This window comes from Zonotrichia albicollis, chromosome 3 (genome assembly GCF_047830755.1).
Source record: "Zonotrichia albicollis isolate bZonAlb1 chromosome 3, bZonAlb1.hap1, whole genome shotgun sequence".
Taxonomy (NCBI): domain Eukaryota; kingdom Metazoa; phylum Chordata; class Aves; order Passeriformes; family Passerellidae; genus Zonotrichia; species Zonotrichia albicollis.
The window spans coordinates 61,143,524-61,162,273 of NC_133821.1; the positions used below are offsets into that span (position 1 = coordinate 61,143,524).

Here is an 18,750-nt window from a genome sequence, read left to right on the forward strand (position 1 = left end):
TATTTATTACTGCTATGAGGAATTTAGTTGTTTTGTGTCTCTGACTATTCATTTGATTTCAAAATTGGTCTAGTGACTACACTGACCAATATTTCCCAAAATAAACCTGTATTAGCATTAGTTTAACAATTGTTTCCTTGCTCACAGATTTCTGGGTAGCAATGCATGTTTCTTCCCTTTGAGCACAGTAATGAATTTATCATTGCTAGCACATGAATTTATTATTATTTATTGTCTATTTGCAATGTCCTAAATATTTGTTGTTTAAATTCAAAATTCTACATATTTTCCTACTCATCTGCACCTTACAAGGTCTATTTATGTTCTATTTCAAAGAAATCCTTGAAAAAAACATAAAGATATATCAGTATCTACTTCCATACCCCATATACCTTATCTATTTCCAGACCCTCCTTTAAAAAAAAAACCAAAACAAATAAAGAAACTACCACCACTTTCTTTCAACAAAGCAAGCTGAAGAATTACAGTTAAGCTGCTTTTCCCACGTAACACTACTACTAAGGCTTCTCAAGTCAAACATGATTTGAAAGCAGGTAGGACAACCTTCACAGGGCTTGGTCAGACCTCAGTGATCTGTAAGTCACAAGTCACATTTGCACGCAGCCTCCCTCGCAATTTAGCAGGAAAAAACCCACACACAGCACTCAACCACACAAATCAATTTACTTCAGTCAACACAGGTGAAGTACAGCGTAAACAAAACACACCTGATTAAACCTAGCTTGAAAGATCATCTGGGCTCCACCAAAAACACTGCAGAAAAAGTATCAACTTCACACAGAAAATAAAGTCTTAAAGATGAGACTATTGTTTGCAGAATTCAGAAATTTAAAAAAGCAACCCTCCATCAAGCTAGACACATGTCACTAACACAGCACATGGCACGATAATTTTCTTCTATTGCAACAATTCACAAAAGACAGAGCTGGAATCAATGTCCTGCTTTGCAAAGCACTCCACAGATTTGGGTAATCTTGCCCTGTAACACAAAAGCCTCAAATACTTATGAAAATGTAAAGGACCCTGTTAGAAGGTAACAAGGACGAGAAGTTTATCTCCAGCAGAAAGAAGCAAAGTTGCAGCCTTGTCTACAGTTGCAGACATACAAGTTACAAGATTACAGTATTGTTGCTAAGTAGAAGAAAGTGCAGAAGGGCTGTCCTTTGGAAAACTTCATCTCTCACCAGTTCCCAAGGACAGCAATTACACAAGTCTAGGATAAAAGTTCACAGACACAGAATCATCCAGCCTGCTTTATTTAGCTTAAGCTCATCTCCCTTTTGCACAGACCAAGCTTGAAATTAATTTCACAATTTGAGCTGTGACTTTTTGCTTTAGCTTACTGGAACACAGATCACAGACCTATCCCTCGCCTTTCAAGACTGTCAGAGTAACAGTGAAAGTATCAATAAAGAAAGGGCAGACAAGGTGATAAACTATTCTTATTAAGAAGGCCAAAACCTCCACATTAGTTTTCTACCAAAATAATCACACATGTGCACAAGTAGTAACTTGGTATTTTAGTTACTGGAAAAATCACACTCAAAATTCCTGAGAAGCAACTACTAATTTGCAAATTAATACAGCAATATGACTGCTCACACCACCACCATCTGCCTCTAAGGCAGCACAGACTGCCCAGCCTCACGAGTAACAGCACTATTGCATCCCCCAACAGAAAACGGATATGACTCATCTGAGTTAAATTCTTTAACGCTTGACATGATTGCTGCTAATTGTTGCAAAACGAGATTAAACAGATTTGATAAGAGTTTGGCTTTGTCAATGGTAACTCCAGGTGGCCTGTGATAGCTATGATTCCGTTCTCATTCAATTCAGTTTTACAGCAAAAAGAACAGCCTTGGATTATTGTGGCTTGTCACTCTATTAATACAAGATGCTCAAACATTACTTCCAAAGGCAGCCCATCTCTGCATATGATTCAAGTACCAAAACCAACTTTTATATGGCTATGGCACTAATTTAGAATTACTGCAGTACAATTTAATATCCAACCACTGTGTAAGAGTGTTTTAAATCTCAGATTTTATGTTAACTATCATGGAGGTTCTTGTCTTCTTAACAGAAATGAGTAATATCTAAATCACCAGTGATCACAACAGCAGTGCATCTCATCAAGCCAGCAGCTCGCAAACTCAGGAAAGCTGAGTTCTTCTCCTCACCTTTAGCTACGGTCTACTGCCAAACCTCAGGCAAGCCATTTACTCTCCATCCTTTTGGTTTCATTCTCCTTAAAATGATGAGATAGCTATCTGTTCCCTCCATAAAGTGCTTTAGCCCCCATGGATGAAATCCTTTAGTACATTACCCATGAAGGGGAACGGCCAGCACCAGAGCTGGCAGAAGCAAGATAAAAGACTTCAAGATAAAGCACTTGGAGCATTGTAAAAAATGAATTAAATTCTGAAGTATTTATATATGGACATTCACCAAGCTAGGACAATGCTGAACTCCAGGTACAGAAAAAAAAGTATATATTGTATCAGCAGCAGAAGCAGCAAAGAGGTTTTAAGTGTCTTGCATTGCATCTTATTTTTGAGCAAGAACAAGGGCTACAAAATAGAATCACAAGCAAACATTCTACTTGAGAAAATAGTCTACAAACGAATCCATTACCTATATTTTTTAAATCACAGTAGACAGCAAAACCTTATGCTAGCTAGCCCACAACTGAACCAAGGAAACGATACTAGAAGAACTTTATGAATTCATCAATTCCAAGTGCCTAAATCGGTGGAGCAAGAGAAAGTTTGATGACTGGCATAGGTTCATTGAGCCAAAGTGGCAAGAACTATCATTTGCATAAGAAACGGGTGATTTGCTTAATCTAATCTAATCTATTTCTTTCTGTACTCCGTGTACAGGTAAAAATGTTTTCATTCCAAGTGACTGCTGGAATTCAGTTAGTATACCAAGTGTTCTAGTACCAATTAACTAAAACAACTCAGTATACATAATCTCACTGCAATATTCAACACAGTCTTTAGCCTCTATTCAACCTGCAGTGCTGAAATGGTAAAGATAACAGTAATTTCTGCTAAAAACAGAATTCTTTTTTTTTCCTACAGCAATATTGATGTGAACAAGAAAGCTACACAGATGTAAATCTGAATAACTTCCATTAAAACAGATATTCAGCTTTACACAAACTAAATAACCCACACAACTGGTAGGAAACCTAGCTCAGTTTGCATTTGTATCATATAAGCATTTAAATTCTCATGCTTCAGGCTCTTTATTTTCTATAGAACAGAAAAAGAAATATTTAGGATGAATAAACACTTGAGACACTAAAGAAAAAAGGGTGACAACCAAGCCACCACCTACTCACACATTCATTTTTAGCAGAGTAACCACTATTTTACAGAGATATAGCCAAAAATACCTGACATAAAGGCCAGCAAATTAAACCACAAACTCTAGGAAACAAGTTTGCCAGCATAGACTGAGTAATTTACAACAGCATAAGCCAAAAATTAAGCTCCTGAAATTTAATTTGTTTCTTTTGCAGTCAACCTTCTCCATTTGCCACACTGAAGGCTTTTCAATATAACTGCAGGGCAGTTACATTTAAGCAGAACTTAATAACTGAAAATATTATATCTTTTATAAAAAAAATAACTGAGATGTGCTCTCTGAGTTATCAGTTTTTGACTAAAAAATCAAATGTATTAAAATGGAAAGTGAATTTTTTACATCACATTCAGTCATGACGTTTCATACATTTCCTGCAGAAACAAACTGATGATCTATGCTGGAAAAGATGCACAAATGTTATGCTTGCAATCTAGTTCTATATGGTGGATCTGAAAGATTCTTATTCCACCAACAGCAGGTATTAGCAGGTTATTTGCTGAGTGACCACTGAAGCCTGAGACTTGCAATAGCTGCACACTGCCCTTCATTCAGTTTAAGGGCCTCAAGAAAGACTGTGAATTTGGAAGCTACGATAGCTGCTGGAACTGTGCATTCACAAATGCAGGATCTTAAACTCATCTTCCTGAATAGATATGGCACTGCAACTGCACTTCCTCAGCTCTAAACCAAAGCTTCAAAGAAGCACGCTCGTTACACCTAAACTAGGAAACCAGCATAGCCATGGTCACCAATTAAACATGCCCCAGGTCCCACCTCTGCATCAGGACTGAGTGGCTTGGAACGGTTTACATCAGTCTTAAATTCTCCTAGCCTCAGGTTGCTCCCTTCAGACAGGTCACTGGGAATGCTAGTGAGGCTCTACTCATTGGCACAGCCCAGAAGCATGACAGAAGTGATAACAGCTTAGCAGTAAAGGCTGCTGAACTCTGCTATCCATGTGTAGAAGCCTAGAAGATAAGGGGACTAATGTGTATGTCTCCAAACACCAAGAGCCGGATAACTGTGGAGCCAACCATGGATTGTTGTGAGAAAGAACAGGATGTGGCTGGAGAAGGGGGCCATACAGAGGTAGGGCAGCATTTTTCCAGGACAAGCGTCCCTTTTCTGGCTCCTGGAGATAAGCACAACACAGTGCAGTGTGTCAATGAGGTCAAGAAGTGGGCATGGACTATAGGGGGGACCAAGACCACCAAAGATCTCCAAAGCCCTCTGACCCATTTCCAGAAAGGTCTAAAAGAATGGACAGAGGATGATAAGTAATTTGCATAGAAAGTGAGACACTCATCTCCAGGGCAAGAAAACTTATCTATAAAAAGGTACCCCCACAAAGCCCAAGTGCATGTACATCCCAGGACCTCGGACATGCACCATCTGGATCAACACTGGAGCCAGGACTGCTGATCTCTCTTCCTTTTTGCTCTTTCACCCTCTTTAACCCATCTTTCTCTGTTCCCTTTCACTCTGCCCCTTTATTCAAAACCCACTACTGTTGCTTATACTGGGAAACCATGTGCTAAATTTTCATGGCAAGTATATAACCTAATGAAATTTCATAAGCTTTTGCAGACCCTCTGACTTTTGTCATTCATTTTGACCATGAGTACCTATGGATCTTGAGTGCTCCCCTTAAGAGTGGGACACCACACCACAAATACTCATTTGCTAGCAAAGATGTAGTCAAAATTTCAATTCAGGTGGCAGAATCTTTGAACTTTCAGATTATCAGAAGTCATCAAGTTTTGTTGTAATACACAGCAAAACTCAGAGAATGTTTTCAAACACTCCTGTAAACTGAAAGTATCTGAAAAACATCAGACTGAGAGCACAAACAGCTGGCACAGCAGCATGAAATACATTCCTTAGCCACCCTGACCGGAAGAGGAAAGGATATGAGGCAACCCACAAGGAGACAAGATCAAGAATAATATGAAACCACGCCTTTAGACAATCTCAACACAGGTTGCTGCAGTCCCGCTTTTGGTCTGTCCTCTGGAATGCATGCTCAGCTCACAGAACTTCCTCAACAAAAAGCTAACCAGAAGGAAGTAAAGGAGCGAGTTGGCAATCAGGCCAGCTCTGTGACCTACCTCATCATGCCATTCCCTGAACACTGAAAGCACCAGGGAGAAGCACATTAGTCCATTTTCTTCTCCACTTAAGCTGCCGTGGGACTGCATCTCAAAGGATACAATATACTCAGCTATTCCAGCAGTTCTACTTAATGAGAGTAAGTGCATAGAAAAATGGATTTTATGATTGTCTTACCCTACTTAGCACTGCAGCTAGAATGAGGCAGCACTATACTCTTAGCAGGAGAGTAACTATCTTTTCTAATATTAATATGCATATTGCAGTAACTGTCATCTTGCTTGTATTTATTTATTGGCATTAAGGTTATTTAAACGTCAACTTTCAGTGTTAGAAATCTGAGACAGTACTTGACATTACTATGGCAGTAGCTCTAAATCACAAAATCATAGAATGGCTTGGGTTGGAAGGGACATCAAAGTTCACCCAATTCTAACTCCTCTGCCTTGGGCAGGGTGCCACTCACTAGATCAGGTTGTTCAGGGCCATCCAAAGCAGTCTTGAACACTTCCAGGGATGGGGCATCCCCAACCTTTGGGCAATCCTTTCTAGTGCTTTGCCACCTGATGAGTAAAGAATTTCTTCTTAACATCTACTCTACACCTACCCTCTTTCAGTTTGAAAACCAGTTTAACCTTTCAGTTTAAAACCATTCCCCCTTTTCCTGTCACTATCTGCCCATATAAAAAGCTCTTCTCCCTCCTTCTTATAAGCCCCCTTAAGTACTGAAGGGCTGCAATGAGATCTCCCTGAAGTCTTGTCCATGTTGAACAACCCCAGGTCTGTGTCTGTGAATCAATATATTCAATTCATAATAGATAAGGAACATATAATTTCCTACAAACTGAACTAAATATTGAACACAAGTATCTGCCAGTTTGCAACCAGCCACAGCACCAGCTGAAATTCACTAAGGTTTGGTAAAGTTTGCCTACCAGGAAATTTTTCAACTGAAGCTACTATTAAAGTACTTGAACAGAGAGGATACAGAGACAAGTACCAGGTTCTCAACACACAACTCACTCAAAGCAGAGACACTTCTGGGATGCTGCAGAACAGAGACCAAAATGCAAGCAGTTAAGCAACAAAATGGACTGGAAATTTTCCAGTTCACACCCATTTGGCAGGGTTTGCTGCAAAAGCTCTTGCTTTAGTTCAGTCCATTTTCCCAGTGCTCTTGTTGCATTTTGGCCTTCTCGCATCAGCTGGAAAAGGGAGATCATGGTTTCTGGACCAGAATTAGTGGCAAGAATCCTCATTTTCTTGTTTCATTTATGGAATGCTTTTAGAACACATACTTTTAAGACTTTCTCCATGTACCTCAGAATTGTGAAATGCACCCAAATGTGTATTTAAACCATGTTAAATCCACTTCACACTTAATGACCTCCACCATCTTCCGTTGTTATTAAGCCTCAATCAAATCAGCACATTTAAGTAAATCTTTAATACAAGCTCTTGAAGAGGCTGCTAAATCCAGCCTGAGACACTTCTCTCCCACAAACAGAGCGTTCTGCAATACACCCTGAGACTGGTCCAGCAAAAAGCTGCTAGCACAGCTGGGCTGGGCTCCATCACAGTCTCAGCTCTGGACAGTGCTGCCCACAGAGGCTCCAGCCTGAAAGGCTTGTCCAGAACCAAGCATCCACTGTGAGTCCCCAGCTCTACCTGAGGCCAAAGGGCTTCCTTCCTCATGCTGAGGGGCTGATGAAGTACTCTCTCCAGCTACAGACCTGGACTCAGCACAGCCATGGGAAGTTCAGCCTTCACTACTGGAAGTCTTCTATGGTTGTTGTGAGTCAGGGTACACACATGCTGCCCTTGGCCTGTGGCAGCAAGTAGAAGGAGGAATAAAAACGCCTCTGTTCACTCTGATGTAGGGTTAGAAAATACCATAATCCCACAAGAACAAACCAGAACTGGGCACTGCTGCAAGACCCCAGCATTTCCTCAAAGTTTATAGCATTAGTGTCATATTATATAATAATATAGCTGTACAGCTATATTATTTTGGAAGGGCCACTTTTTTTCTGGCTTGTCCTGCAATGTCTGCCATGCTTCATATGTGCCACATTCACTATACACAGAGCTGTTACTTCTGGCTAATAAATCAGGAAAATTCCCAAAATAATAAAAACCCTGAAAAACGTAAAAGGAAACTAGAACAACCAAGCATAGTATAAAAAAAACAAAAACAAAAAACAAAACCAAAACAAAAAAAAAAAGTCTTTAAGAAATTCTGTTCCTCTTCTAATTAACATGCAATCATAAAAATAGTTTTGGAAATTAGAGTCATCATAGTCTTGAAATGTAAATAATATACAAATATTGAATGAGTTCATCAGGAAACTTCACCTCCCAAAATAAGTTTCAACGTAATATGCAAAAGAAAATAGTTTATGCACAGCAACTTGAATGATTTGCAAGGCCACTGAAAACCCTTGTAAGAAATTATATATTGAAGGACTTCAAGTATCAAAGAAAGTATATTTATTTTCATATGAAGTAACGGTAAAGTTCAGCTCTGCAGAAAACAAAAATTGAAACTGACCTCAGGGAAACAGAACATAAATACACAGGACTTCTGCTTTTTTTACACATGTAACAATCACTTCTTGTCAAAGTGGTCAGTATGGTGTCACTGAGCCTTTTACAACTGCACTTGACCCAAGAATGATGACAATGTTAGAACTGACAAAATTCCGCTCCCAAGGAGATTTGGAGGGATTCTCTGTTGTTCACACCAACTGCCTGGCTAAAACCTCTCATTTCCAACTCTGATCTGGAAGACAAGGTTACATTCAAGAGGCAAATGGCTTCTCCCCTTCTCCACAGACGCCACATGTCACTTCCATTGTTGGCAAGAGCTGCAAGGAGTGAGTGAAGACAGGATGCAGCACACAACCAAAATCCTGGTTTCATTATCATGCTACAATATTGAAAGCATAACCAGTACTCAGCATGCAAACATTCAGGTTAAAGTCAATCCATTTTCACTCAAATGAGCTTTAAGTTTCCTGAAGGAAGGTCAAGAAACCTTATATGAGATATTGTACTGAAAGGCAATAATAAACCAATAAAACCCAAAATTATGGCATATTTTTAGTGTGTTTCCCTTCAGATACATTCTTCTATAGACAAAAAGCCAGTACTGTCATGCTTTAAAAAGTATGTGTAGCTGCAAAAATCATATTGAAGGTGGAGCAGTGGAAGTGGGAGCATTTAATCTTTGGGTGTGCCTCTATGGTGGAGTTAAATGAAGTACTTGGCTACTGTGTCAAGATAACTGAATAAATTTATCCCAAGCAGGAGGGGGCCCACTTCAGAACCATAAATTAATTCCTACAGTTGTACAACTGCTCATTGACTTCTGGTACATCATTGAGTCTTCCTTGGTCACATCCAGGGCTTCCTGTGCTACAGTCAGGCGACTTGTGAACACTGCAGAATGGACTTCTGCCAGGAGTTTAACCTGCATCTTCACAGTTCAAAGACTGCAGGTCTCAGTTTATAGGTCCCTAATAAGCCTGTAATGAAACCAGCATTAAAACTGTATGTGAAGGGAAAGAAACCAGATAAATTCTGCAAGAAGCGCAGATAACTATTCTGTGGAGATATCGCTGAAAAACTGTCTTCACCACTGAAAGCACCAGCTGCTTACTCACCCAGAGTGTACTCCCTGCAAGAGACACCCACTGACACAATCAGCAAGCAAGTCCCAGAGCAACTCATTTACTTTATTAAAGTAAGGGAGAAATGCAGAGCCAAATTTTTACAGGGGTGTCTAGCTCTTAAATCAAAACACATTTCTTGTGGGATTTGAAAGAGCACTGATTCCCACTGGCTCCAAATGATTCAGACTGTGGGAAATCTTTAAGCCCCATGCTGCATCCAAACTCATCCCAATGTTTATTAATAAAGGCAGACACGATTTAGAAGAGAATTCAACTCTGGCATGCCATTGTTAATAGTTGATCAGCAGCTTTTCATAACTGAAATATTATATCTACATCACTCTAGGCATAAATTTGGTCTCAGAGGAAAAAAGTAATATAAACCAAAAAAGCAGCCTGTGCTGGTATGTCAAGCTCAGCCTGAGGTTCATGTTCTCTTGGAACACAAACAAACTTCTTACAGAAATCTACCCACCAGTAATTACCAGAAAATCCCCCAATTGTCAAAACAGATTCTTCTGTCATCTGTCACACACACACGTTCTGTGGTATGAGATGACTTTGCTGACTGCACAGATGTTTATCTCATTCTAACAACTGCTGCACTTTGAGTGTGTCTGTACTGCTGAGTATCAACCCCCAGGGAAGCCAGACTGAAAAAGCAGGAGCAGACTACTGTGGACAGCGGATGTTTGGGGACAATCTCAAGCAGGGAGCCCACAATAACAGATGTGAATCCCAGCAATAACTTCCATTTTATTAAACACAGACTTGCAAAATCCCTGTCACTACAGAGGTTTTATAATTCCTTTGGGTATAACTTACAAATAAACTTGCAGGTTACCTATGCACGCAAGTACAACAATTCCAAATACAGACTGTCCCAAAGGTACTGAGGAGACAGAGGAACAAATTTTAAATTATCAGCACCACAGAATACACTCAAAACTCAGCTGTTCTAAACAGAGACAAAATAAAAACTGTCATAAAACTGAAGTTTTCCCTTGCTTAACTTAATTTTTTAAAGACACACCAAACAGTGAAATTTACTGAGGACAATGGTGCTAAAACTTGTATACAAGGTCTTTTCTAATTTTCACTTGAACCTTTAGGCTTTAACACAGCTTGTTTCAGCTGTTGTCACTTGCTACATTTACAGCTTTCTGTATTGTGCTTCTTTACTTTGGAAAGCTACTAAAAAGAGAAGCCAAATTATTATCATGACTGCAGCAAATTCAAGAGTAATTTCTTTATGACACATCCTCTTCAGAGCTACAGAAATGCAAACTGCAGAAAAATCAGTCACAAGCTTTCTTCTGCATTACTCAAAAAGCATTCATCTAGTTCCAGTCAGCATTTTCTCCAGTGGGGAATAAACTTAGATGATGTCTGCTCATACAGATGCCTCACGAGTTTTACATCTTTAAAGTATTTTAAGGGCCCTAATAATTTCATAACCTGCTTTCCTCCTACCACTTCAAATACCATGAAGTATTTCTAACTAACTTCTAGTAACTTCCAGTAACTTCTAAATAATCCAACAAAAGCCTTCACGTGGACTCTCTAGTCAGCTGTCTCACTGATAATACTTGAGTAAATAAACCCATCAGGAGCATACCCTTAATGTTATTTATGTATTTATGCACACCCAAGGCACATGCTGCATAAGCCTCTCAGCTGTGGGAGAGGCCTGAGGAAGTTCCTTCTGCACGGCAGAGCTACAAATTGCTGTGACAGGCCTGTGACAGGGTCTGAAAGAGAATTCAGGTCTCACAGCCCACGTACATGGGGTGGGTGTATCTGCTGTGCTCCTCCTGCTTCAGACAGAAACTAGGGGAATATTGGTTTTCCAGTCACCTATTGAGAAGCAGCCTGATGAGAGTAGTGCAATACAGCACCAATATTGGAATTTGGTTATAAAAATTTATATAAGTTGGTCCAGCAATGGAAATATTTGCAAATATGTTGTTTCAAATCCCACAAGTTCTTCATAAATTTAGAAGTTCTCCACTAGCACTATGAACACACAAATTTTGTATCAGGATTACGGATTTTTTTCCAGACTCATATTTTTGGTTGTAGATGTAGATGACATTCAGGTGCTTTGGAATTAAATATTCTTCTGTGTCGAAGATATGCCATGCATTTGGTTTGTGTTTCTAATGCTGCTTTCTAAGAGAATCTGGACTCAATATGCAGAATCAAAAGGAGCTTTGAAACCCACCCCACCTAAACATTACAATATGTGCTTTGCATTCTGACACAAAGATTCTGTACTCATAATATTCTGTATCCCTGATGTGATTACATTCATACTCTCAAGGCAGCCATCAGCTCAAGTCTGCACACCATTATTAACTTACTTGGCATCTCTTGCTCCAACTCATCACTTGCATCATTGCTGCTGAAACACAGAATTTTCCAACATGATTTCCACTGACAATGGGACTAAACTTCTTTTTATTTTTTTAGTAGTTGTCCTGGACTCTGAAATTGGACAAGAATATTGCATCACCTGCTACACTAATAAGAACTATCACTTGATTCTCCAGTCATGATGCTTTAGAAATAGTAGTGGGGTTACAGCAGCACCTGGGGAATGATGGAGGAGGGGGAGAGGGTGTCAAAAAGAAGTAAAATAAGATATGAATGTAAGTGCTGTATAATCACAGAAAGTATGTGCAGTATTTCAAGTGTCTAACAAAACTCTGTCAGTGAAATGAAAAAAAATTAATCAGGAGGCAGCAAGAAAAAGGTGGTGAAAAACACCTACTTGTTCTGAGAGATAATGTGAAATAGAACAAAAGTTCTGATTACTCTCTCCGCTAGTGACTTTTTTGCTCCTACAAACAGCTAATATGGTAGGATACATTCTGCTTTTACCACAGAAAATATTTACATCAACTTCTAGAATCGAGAACATTAGTTTTGAACAGAATATGACCTTCTTTGGGTTTAAGAGGGAAGTCTGTGTTAGGCTGCCACAATAACAAACTTCAGGAAACTTCTATAAAGGCATAAATCCCACTCAAAAAAAATATCATTCTACAATTTATCATATTTAGAGGAAGAAACCACAAGAATGCTGTTGAGCCCTGGTATTGCTTTACTACATTTGTGCCTGTAAATGTTTCTAAACACACAATCTGCAAATGTTCTGTAGAATCTGCAGAAACAACTTAGGTGTAGAACATCTTTGAAGTAATGTTCACCTTCACACAGCGACTGTACTCGTTCCCTGAACTTTTTGTCATTTTTTATATCAATTCCCAAGAACGTTGCACACTATGTTTCCAAGCCCAGTAAGCCAACATGTCAATCTCAAGCTCAAGTCTGCATGAATTCTGAAAGCCATAATGCTGAATTCCATAAATAAAGATAATAGACCTATTTTATAATCTATTATTTGATGAACTGTATTCTAGTTGATCTTTGCTGTTCTGAAGAATTATCTCAATAGACTCACACAACAGTGTTAGTAGAAAATGCTATCTATCCTAAGGGCCATTGATGGATGAAACTTGAGGATAAGAAGCTAATGAAATTGAAATTCCCCATTATAAAACAAGGTTAAAGTTAGAAAGAGAGTTTCATATGAAAAGCACATCAGTCAAGCTGTTTATCTTGAGAACCGACCTAAAACCAGTGATTGCACAGATTAGAAAAATCATATCCTCCTCAGTAACTGTATGATCCCATATTTCACCAGTCCCTCTGAGACCGTATCTAAAAGTCAGAATGCACAATGTTTTGCATCTAGCAAACTACCATACACATCCCTGTCTGATTCTAAAAACATTTGTGAAGAAATTACCTTGACTTAGAGCATCTCCCTCCCATGAAAAGCTGACTTCATTCAGACTACTGAATTCATGAGACCTTTTTTCCTTTTTCCATACTTTTACCTATTTTGCTCTACTCAAACACTCTGTTCAGCTAGTCCTTGAGTCACTTATGTAATACAAAGTGACTATGTAAAGATCTGCTCAGAAAGAAAATCATTCTAATTTCAATTACCAAAAACAAGATTGCTTACCTAAACCAAACAATCTCTAAATACTTTACACACATTTATGGCTGTTTCCAAAAGAAACTGAGCAATTAAATAAAAATCAACAGGATAATTAGATCTAATCATTAAAATTTAGAGAAAATACCATTTAATTACAAATATCAACAGCTTCAGTGACTTTTAAAATACCATGATTATCTACTGCACTGTAGAATAGTGTCTCAGACACATTTTGGCATATCTTTAATTGCTCAACTCTTACAATATTCCTGAAGTGTTTAGAAATTAAATTTAGAACTTAAGATATACCTGTAATTCACTTGCACCAGCTTAAAATTACTGGAGACAAAAAAAAAAAAAAAAAGCAACCAAACTCTAGCCATCCTCTTTACAAAGGAAAAGAGCCCTTAAGACAGCTGATTAAATCCATATACATCAAGGTTTGCAAGAAATTGAACTACATTTTCCTCTCTATACCTTCCTCTTTAAGTGGAACAAAATGACATAAATATTGAAGTCTCTGTTTTTGTCAGACCCTTCTACAGCAGTTTCCAGGACTCATTTGACATTTGCTTTTTAAGAAACAATTTTTAAATTTTTTGCTGAAATCAAGTGGAATTTAAGCCATGCAATCAAAAATGCTAGACTAGGCTCACTCTTAATATTTGGTGCATGCATGGTTCAATTATACATAGCTGACACCTACTCACTAAATATGCACTGCTAATTATGTCTCAGCACTTAAGGGCCATAGTTGACTGAAGCTGGCAGGAGATTATTAGTAGGCTAATCTACATTTAGAGCGGATGATGAGTATTTCCATCTAAGATATTTTAGTTAATACTCCTTCAAGTCCTTTCTGAAGCAGTGAAAGGCATGAAGCAAACATACATCAGAAACCACCAAGACGTCAGACTGTGTTATACAAAGCAAAAAATGTGACATTAAAAAGGGGAGCCTTAATGATGTATAGGTAGGTTGTACTGTAGGTCTGTCCTCGTAAATCACAGTTAATTTACATGCATTACAGGAGTTGAAAGGTTTAATGTTTTGTTTTGTTTCATATAAACACAGTAACAAGCTTGATTTTCCAAAACTTCATGAAATCACATCATTCCTTACTCTTGCAACTTAGCTGACCTTTAGAATGAATCCAGGAGGATTTCATTCCCTGAATATCCTGAACATGACCACTCAACTATCACATAATTTGAAAGCACTCTCACTGCTAAAATTTTATTTCATATTTACTCATGCTGTGCTATTTTAATACATTATTTTTAAAATAACATACTGTGCAGACATTCATTGTTATTATTATTATTACTAACGTCACCTTTGATCACGGAAAGCACACAGTAAAAGAGGACAAGAAGGGTAAGAGAGAAGGAGTTTAGGTCACCTACAAATGCTCTCTCCTATCACCATGTGAAAGCAGGTAAAAAAAACAATCTGTGCAAAAGCTACACCCTCCAAGGCTGTTTCAGTTTTGTTTCCTATGCTGTTCCCCATTTGCATTCTTCTACTACACAGCTTCTACTCTTTAATGCTGTTCCCAATCTGAGAGAGATTTTTTCACTATTTTAAAGCTTCTGGAGAACAATTAATTCCTAAAAATAGAAAGAGTGTAGAAAGTGCAGCAGGGATAAAGAAACAAGTATGAAAATCCACAGATCCCTCTAGACCTAAGATCAGCAGCATAACACAGTTTTTCAGATTGCAGCTGGTTTATCAGTGGTCAGCTCAGATGGTTCAGAGTATTTGTGGAGCAAACCTCTACATCTAGCTCTCTTCAGTCCAGGCACTGCAGGTGATCAACTCTCCTAGTTCTTTACATGTTTATGGACTTCACTACTAAAGCAGAATGGCAAAGTACTTTTTCTGGTTTGCAACAGTTCCATCAAATTCCAGCCAAACAGGACAAAAGATAAAGTAATGTTTTCACATTTACAGTTTGCTGAAAAGCCATTGAAATAAGCGACTTATATTACATAAGCATGCAGTTATGTAGCACTGTAAGCCAGACGCCTACTGCCAGAATTAAAAGGGGCCCACTTCAAGTCAAATCTCCCATTACAAGAAAAGCGTCCATGAACTATCAAGACCCCGCCTACCAAACAGCTCGGAGTCAAAAAATTAACCAATGTAAGAGGCACAAAAGCATCACAGATAATTCAACTTCTTGAGCCTCACTATGCAACAGCTTCCACAACAGAACCACGAGACTGTCACGTTTCACCTGCCCTGGAATGAAGAGATGTCAGGGTGCTTGAAATCTCTCTGAGCTGAATGCAGAGAATATAAAGGCTGTAATGAAACTCTATGGCCTTCCTATTTCCACCTGTGAGGACAGCTCCTCTGACTTCTGAGAATTGTTACTTTTAAGGAAACGGCTCTGCATAGGGCAAAAGGAATAAGCTGTAAGTGTATGCTTAAGAATCGCCCACCTCACTGGACTGAAAGCAGCAGTCCATGAGGCAAAGCTTGCAAAGTTTCAAAGAGGTGACAGGCATACGCATGAAGAGTTTTTGTGAGAACTGGTTACAATACTGCCAGGAGGTTTTTGTTTGTTTGAGTTTTCTTTCCCTTTTTCTTCACCCCTCCCCAGGAAAAGAGGAAACTACAGTATCTGACAAAAAACTTGTTAAATGCTTCTTTTTAGCATGTATTTCATATATGCTGCTTCACACAATTAGCTTAAAATTGCAGGTCAGGTCAATTTCCTGCTTCTGATTTTTTTTTTTTTTTAAGCAAAAAGTAATTAATTCAGTACTATAACTTAGGTGTATGAAGTCTTTGAAAATCTAGCAAGCAGGGGTATTTTTTATTCTACATTCACACCACGTATCTGCTGGTAAGATAAGTAGATGGGGAAAAGTTTTAGTTATTACTTTTACAAACAGGGCCATGTAAATCATAACACAGAGCCTCAAGCCACCTTCAAATAAAGGTGCTGTCATTTTATTGCCATGGAGCTGGCAAACTGGAGTGAGAGGATGCAGCCTGGGTACTCTTACCAACTAACCCGACCGGTGTGTGAAGCTTTTTGTTCAAACGCATCCATCATATGTATTATGATGCATTATATGCAATCAATATCAAAAGCACAAACTTTCAACCACAAACACATGGAGCTTCCCAGATGCCGTGTCAGCATTGAGAAATTGTCCCTACGCGTCTGGTGTCAAATCTGCTTTTCAAAGCTCCCACGGCCTCGCAGCTCCTGTCTGTTTCAGCCCGCATTCATCGTACTAGTACAAATTTGCATCCTTGCACTCTGTTAGGAAACCGAGAGAAAGCAGCCAGGGAGCGTTTAACCCGCCGCTAGCAGCCACCAGCACTGATTCACAGCACGCTTGCTGACCTAAGAGTTTCTTCTTCATTAGCGCGGCGGACAAGAGCGGGTTCTGGCACACTTCTGTCTCCCCACATACCCGCCGTGGCCACCCCGGGGGTGTCGCTGCAGCCGGGGGCCGCGGGGCACCGGGGCTCGGCCCCCGGAGGAGTTGGCGGCCGGAGCTGCTCCCGCCGCCCCGCGGTGAACCCGGGGTGGTGACAGGAACCCCGGCCGAGCCTGTCCCGCGGCGGCGATGACCAGCCCCGGCCGGGCAGCCCTTCTCACCTGCGTTATAGAAGCGGTCCAGCACCGCCGTCTCGCCGAAGTCCAGCTTGCCGAAGTGCAGGGTCTCTAGCGCGGCCCCCACCGCCTCGCACGCCTCCCGCAGGCTCTGCAGGGCGCCGCTCTCCGCCGCCAGCAGCGGCCCCTGGCTCGCCTCGTTGATCACGTAGGTGACCGCGGTCCGCCGGCCGCTACCCTTGGCCCGCGCCGCGGTGCTCGGGCAGGCGGCGGCGGCGGCGTCCTCAGCCCAGAGAGCGGCGGGCGGCGGCGCAGCCAAGTCGGGCGGGAGGCTGCGGGCGCCCGTGTCGGCCCCGGGCGCTCTCCTGCCCAGCACCTCCTCGCAGGGCGTCCCGCCGCCGGGCGGGCCGGGCACCGGCAGGCTGACGGTCCCCTCGCTGCTGTCGTTCATCCCGGCGGTGAAAGAGCAGCCCCGGGCTCTGTTGCGCTGGCCGGGGTTAGGCGGATGCCATACTGCGCCGCCCGCCCCGGAGCGGTCCCGCTGAGCTGCTAGAGGGGAGAGTCGACCGGGCTGAAGCGAAGGATTCCCACTCGGGCGCTAGCGAAGGTTGCCGGAGACAGGGAGATGAGCACAGCCTCCCTCCGTGCCTGCCACCGGCACCATGACGCGCCGCTCCCTTCTCCTCCGCACCTGCAGGGACTACCCGGCGCGCCGACCCCCGGCAGCCCGGCCTCCTTCTCCTGCCGCCCCCGACACCCCGCTCTTCCTCCGGCCGCTTCGCTCCTTGGACGAAATTCCTCGGCCGCCAGGAGAAACCACTTGTGGGATCGCTCTCCGGCGCCCCAGCTCCAGCCGAGCGACAGCTGCGGAGCCACTGGCAGCGCGGGCTGGGGCGGCCCCAGCACCGGGCACCTCCTCCAGCCCCGCCTCCGGCACAAATAACCTTTTCCGCCCCCGTGCTCCGCGTTCCGGCCGCGTCCCGAGTGGGAGCTCTCGAGGAAGTGGAGTCACGCCGTGTTCCTCACGGGCTCGTCAGCCTGGAAGCACGCCGCTCCCCTTGGGAAGTCCCGGCTCGGCCACCCCCGCTCCTCGGGGCGCCCCGGGAGGGGACGGAGTGCCGCCTGTTGGAGAGCACCGGGGGCGGCCCTGCCGTCTCCTGCGGGGCTTTATTTTGTAATATCCTCCCCCTAACACGAGCCCATGGTCGCGCTTCAAATCTGTGGGGTCAGGCTGAGCCTGAAACGGCGGGGGCCCTGCCTCGCCACGGAGCCTTCAGAGGGGCTTGGGGTTCATGTGAAGGAGCCTGTGTTTGCAAGAAGTTAGGTCCTCCCTGTGCGCTGAACCTGGTCCTGCTAAAGGGATTTTTATAATTTCCTCCTTTTCTTGTTTGTTTTTGATGGCACACATAGCTTGTCAGGACTAAATGCTTTACGTGTTTGTAGTGAGTTGAGAGCAGTGTCAGGACTGACTAATCATTAGCCTTTGCCGTCTGCTATTATCCGCCGCCTGAACCTGCCTCGCTCTCTGTTCCCGAACGGCTTCAAGTTCACCTAAAGGTTTATGGCTGCTTTGAGCAGGACCAGCCTCATGCCTTGCAAGCTTGAAAATGGAAAACTGCCCCTGTATGTTGATTAAATATGTCGGTTTCTTGCTTTGAGCTGGATCATCCTCACGTTTTGCACGTGTTGCGCTTGGAAACTGGAAAACTACTCTTCTATATTGATTAAATATGTCAGTTTCTTGCATTCACCTGCAATTTACTTGTCAAGAATACTTGAAAGCTTGGTAATTACCAAAAACATTACTTCACAGAGAAGGAAACTAATAGGAACAACTAGCATATAGCCAAAAACTGTGCTGTCTATGGTATGGTATCCAGTAGAGGACAAGATCCTTTGGTGTTTGAAATAATCCTTAATTTGAAGAAAAAATGCCCTAAAATTTCAGATTATTTGCAGTCCAAGACTGAATATCTGGG

The 18,750-nt window shown here is 41.6% G+C and overlaps 1 protein-coding gene across 1 annotated transcript in view; it reads right to left on the bottom strand.

The window, feature by feature from the left end:
* The window catches only part of MAP3K5 (mitogen-activated protein kinase kinase kinase 5), a 97,931-nt gene extending 80,709 nt beyond the window's left edge, over positions 1–17,222 (bottom strand). Inside the window, exon 1 of the mRNA XM_005489219.4 lies at positions 16,817–17,222. Within this exon, the coding sequence (XP_005489276.2) occupies positions 16,817–17,222 (406 nt within the window). The remainder of the gene's footprint in view (positions 1–16,816) is intronic.
* Between the last annotated feature and the right edge of the window lie 1,528 nt (positions 17,223–18,750).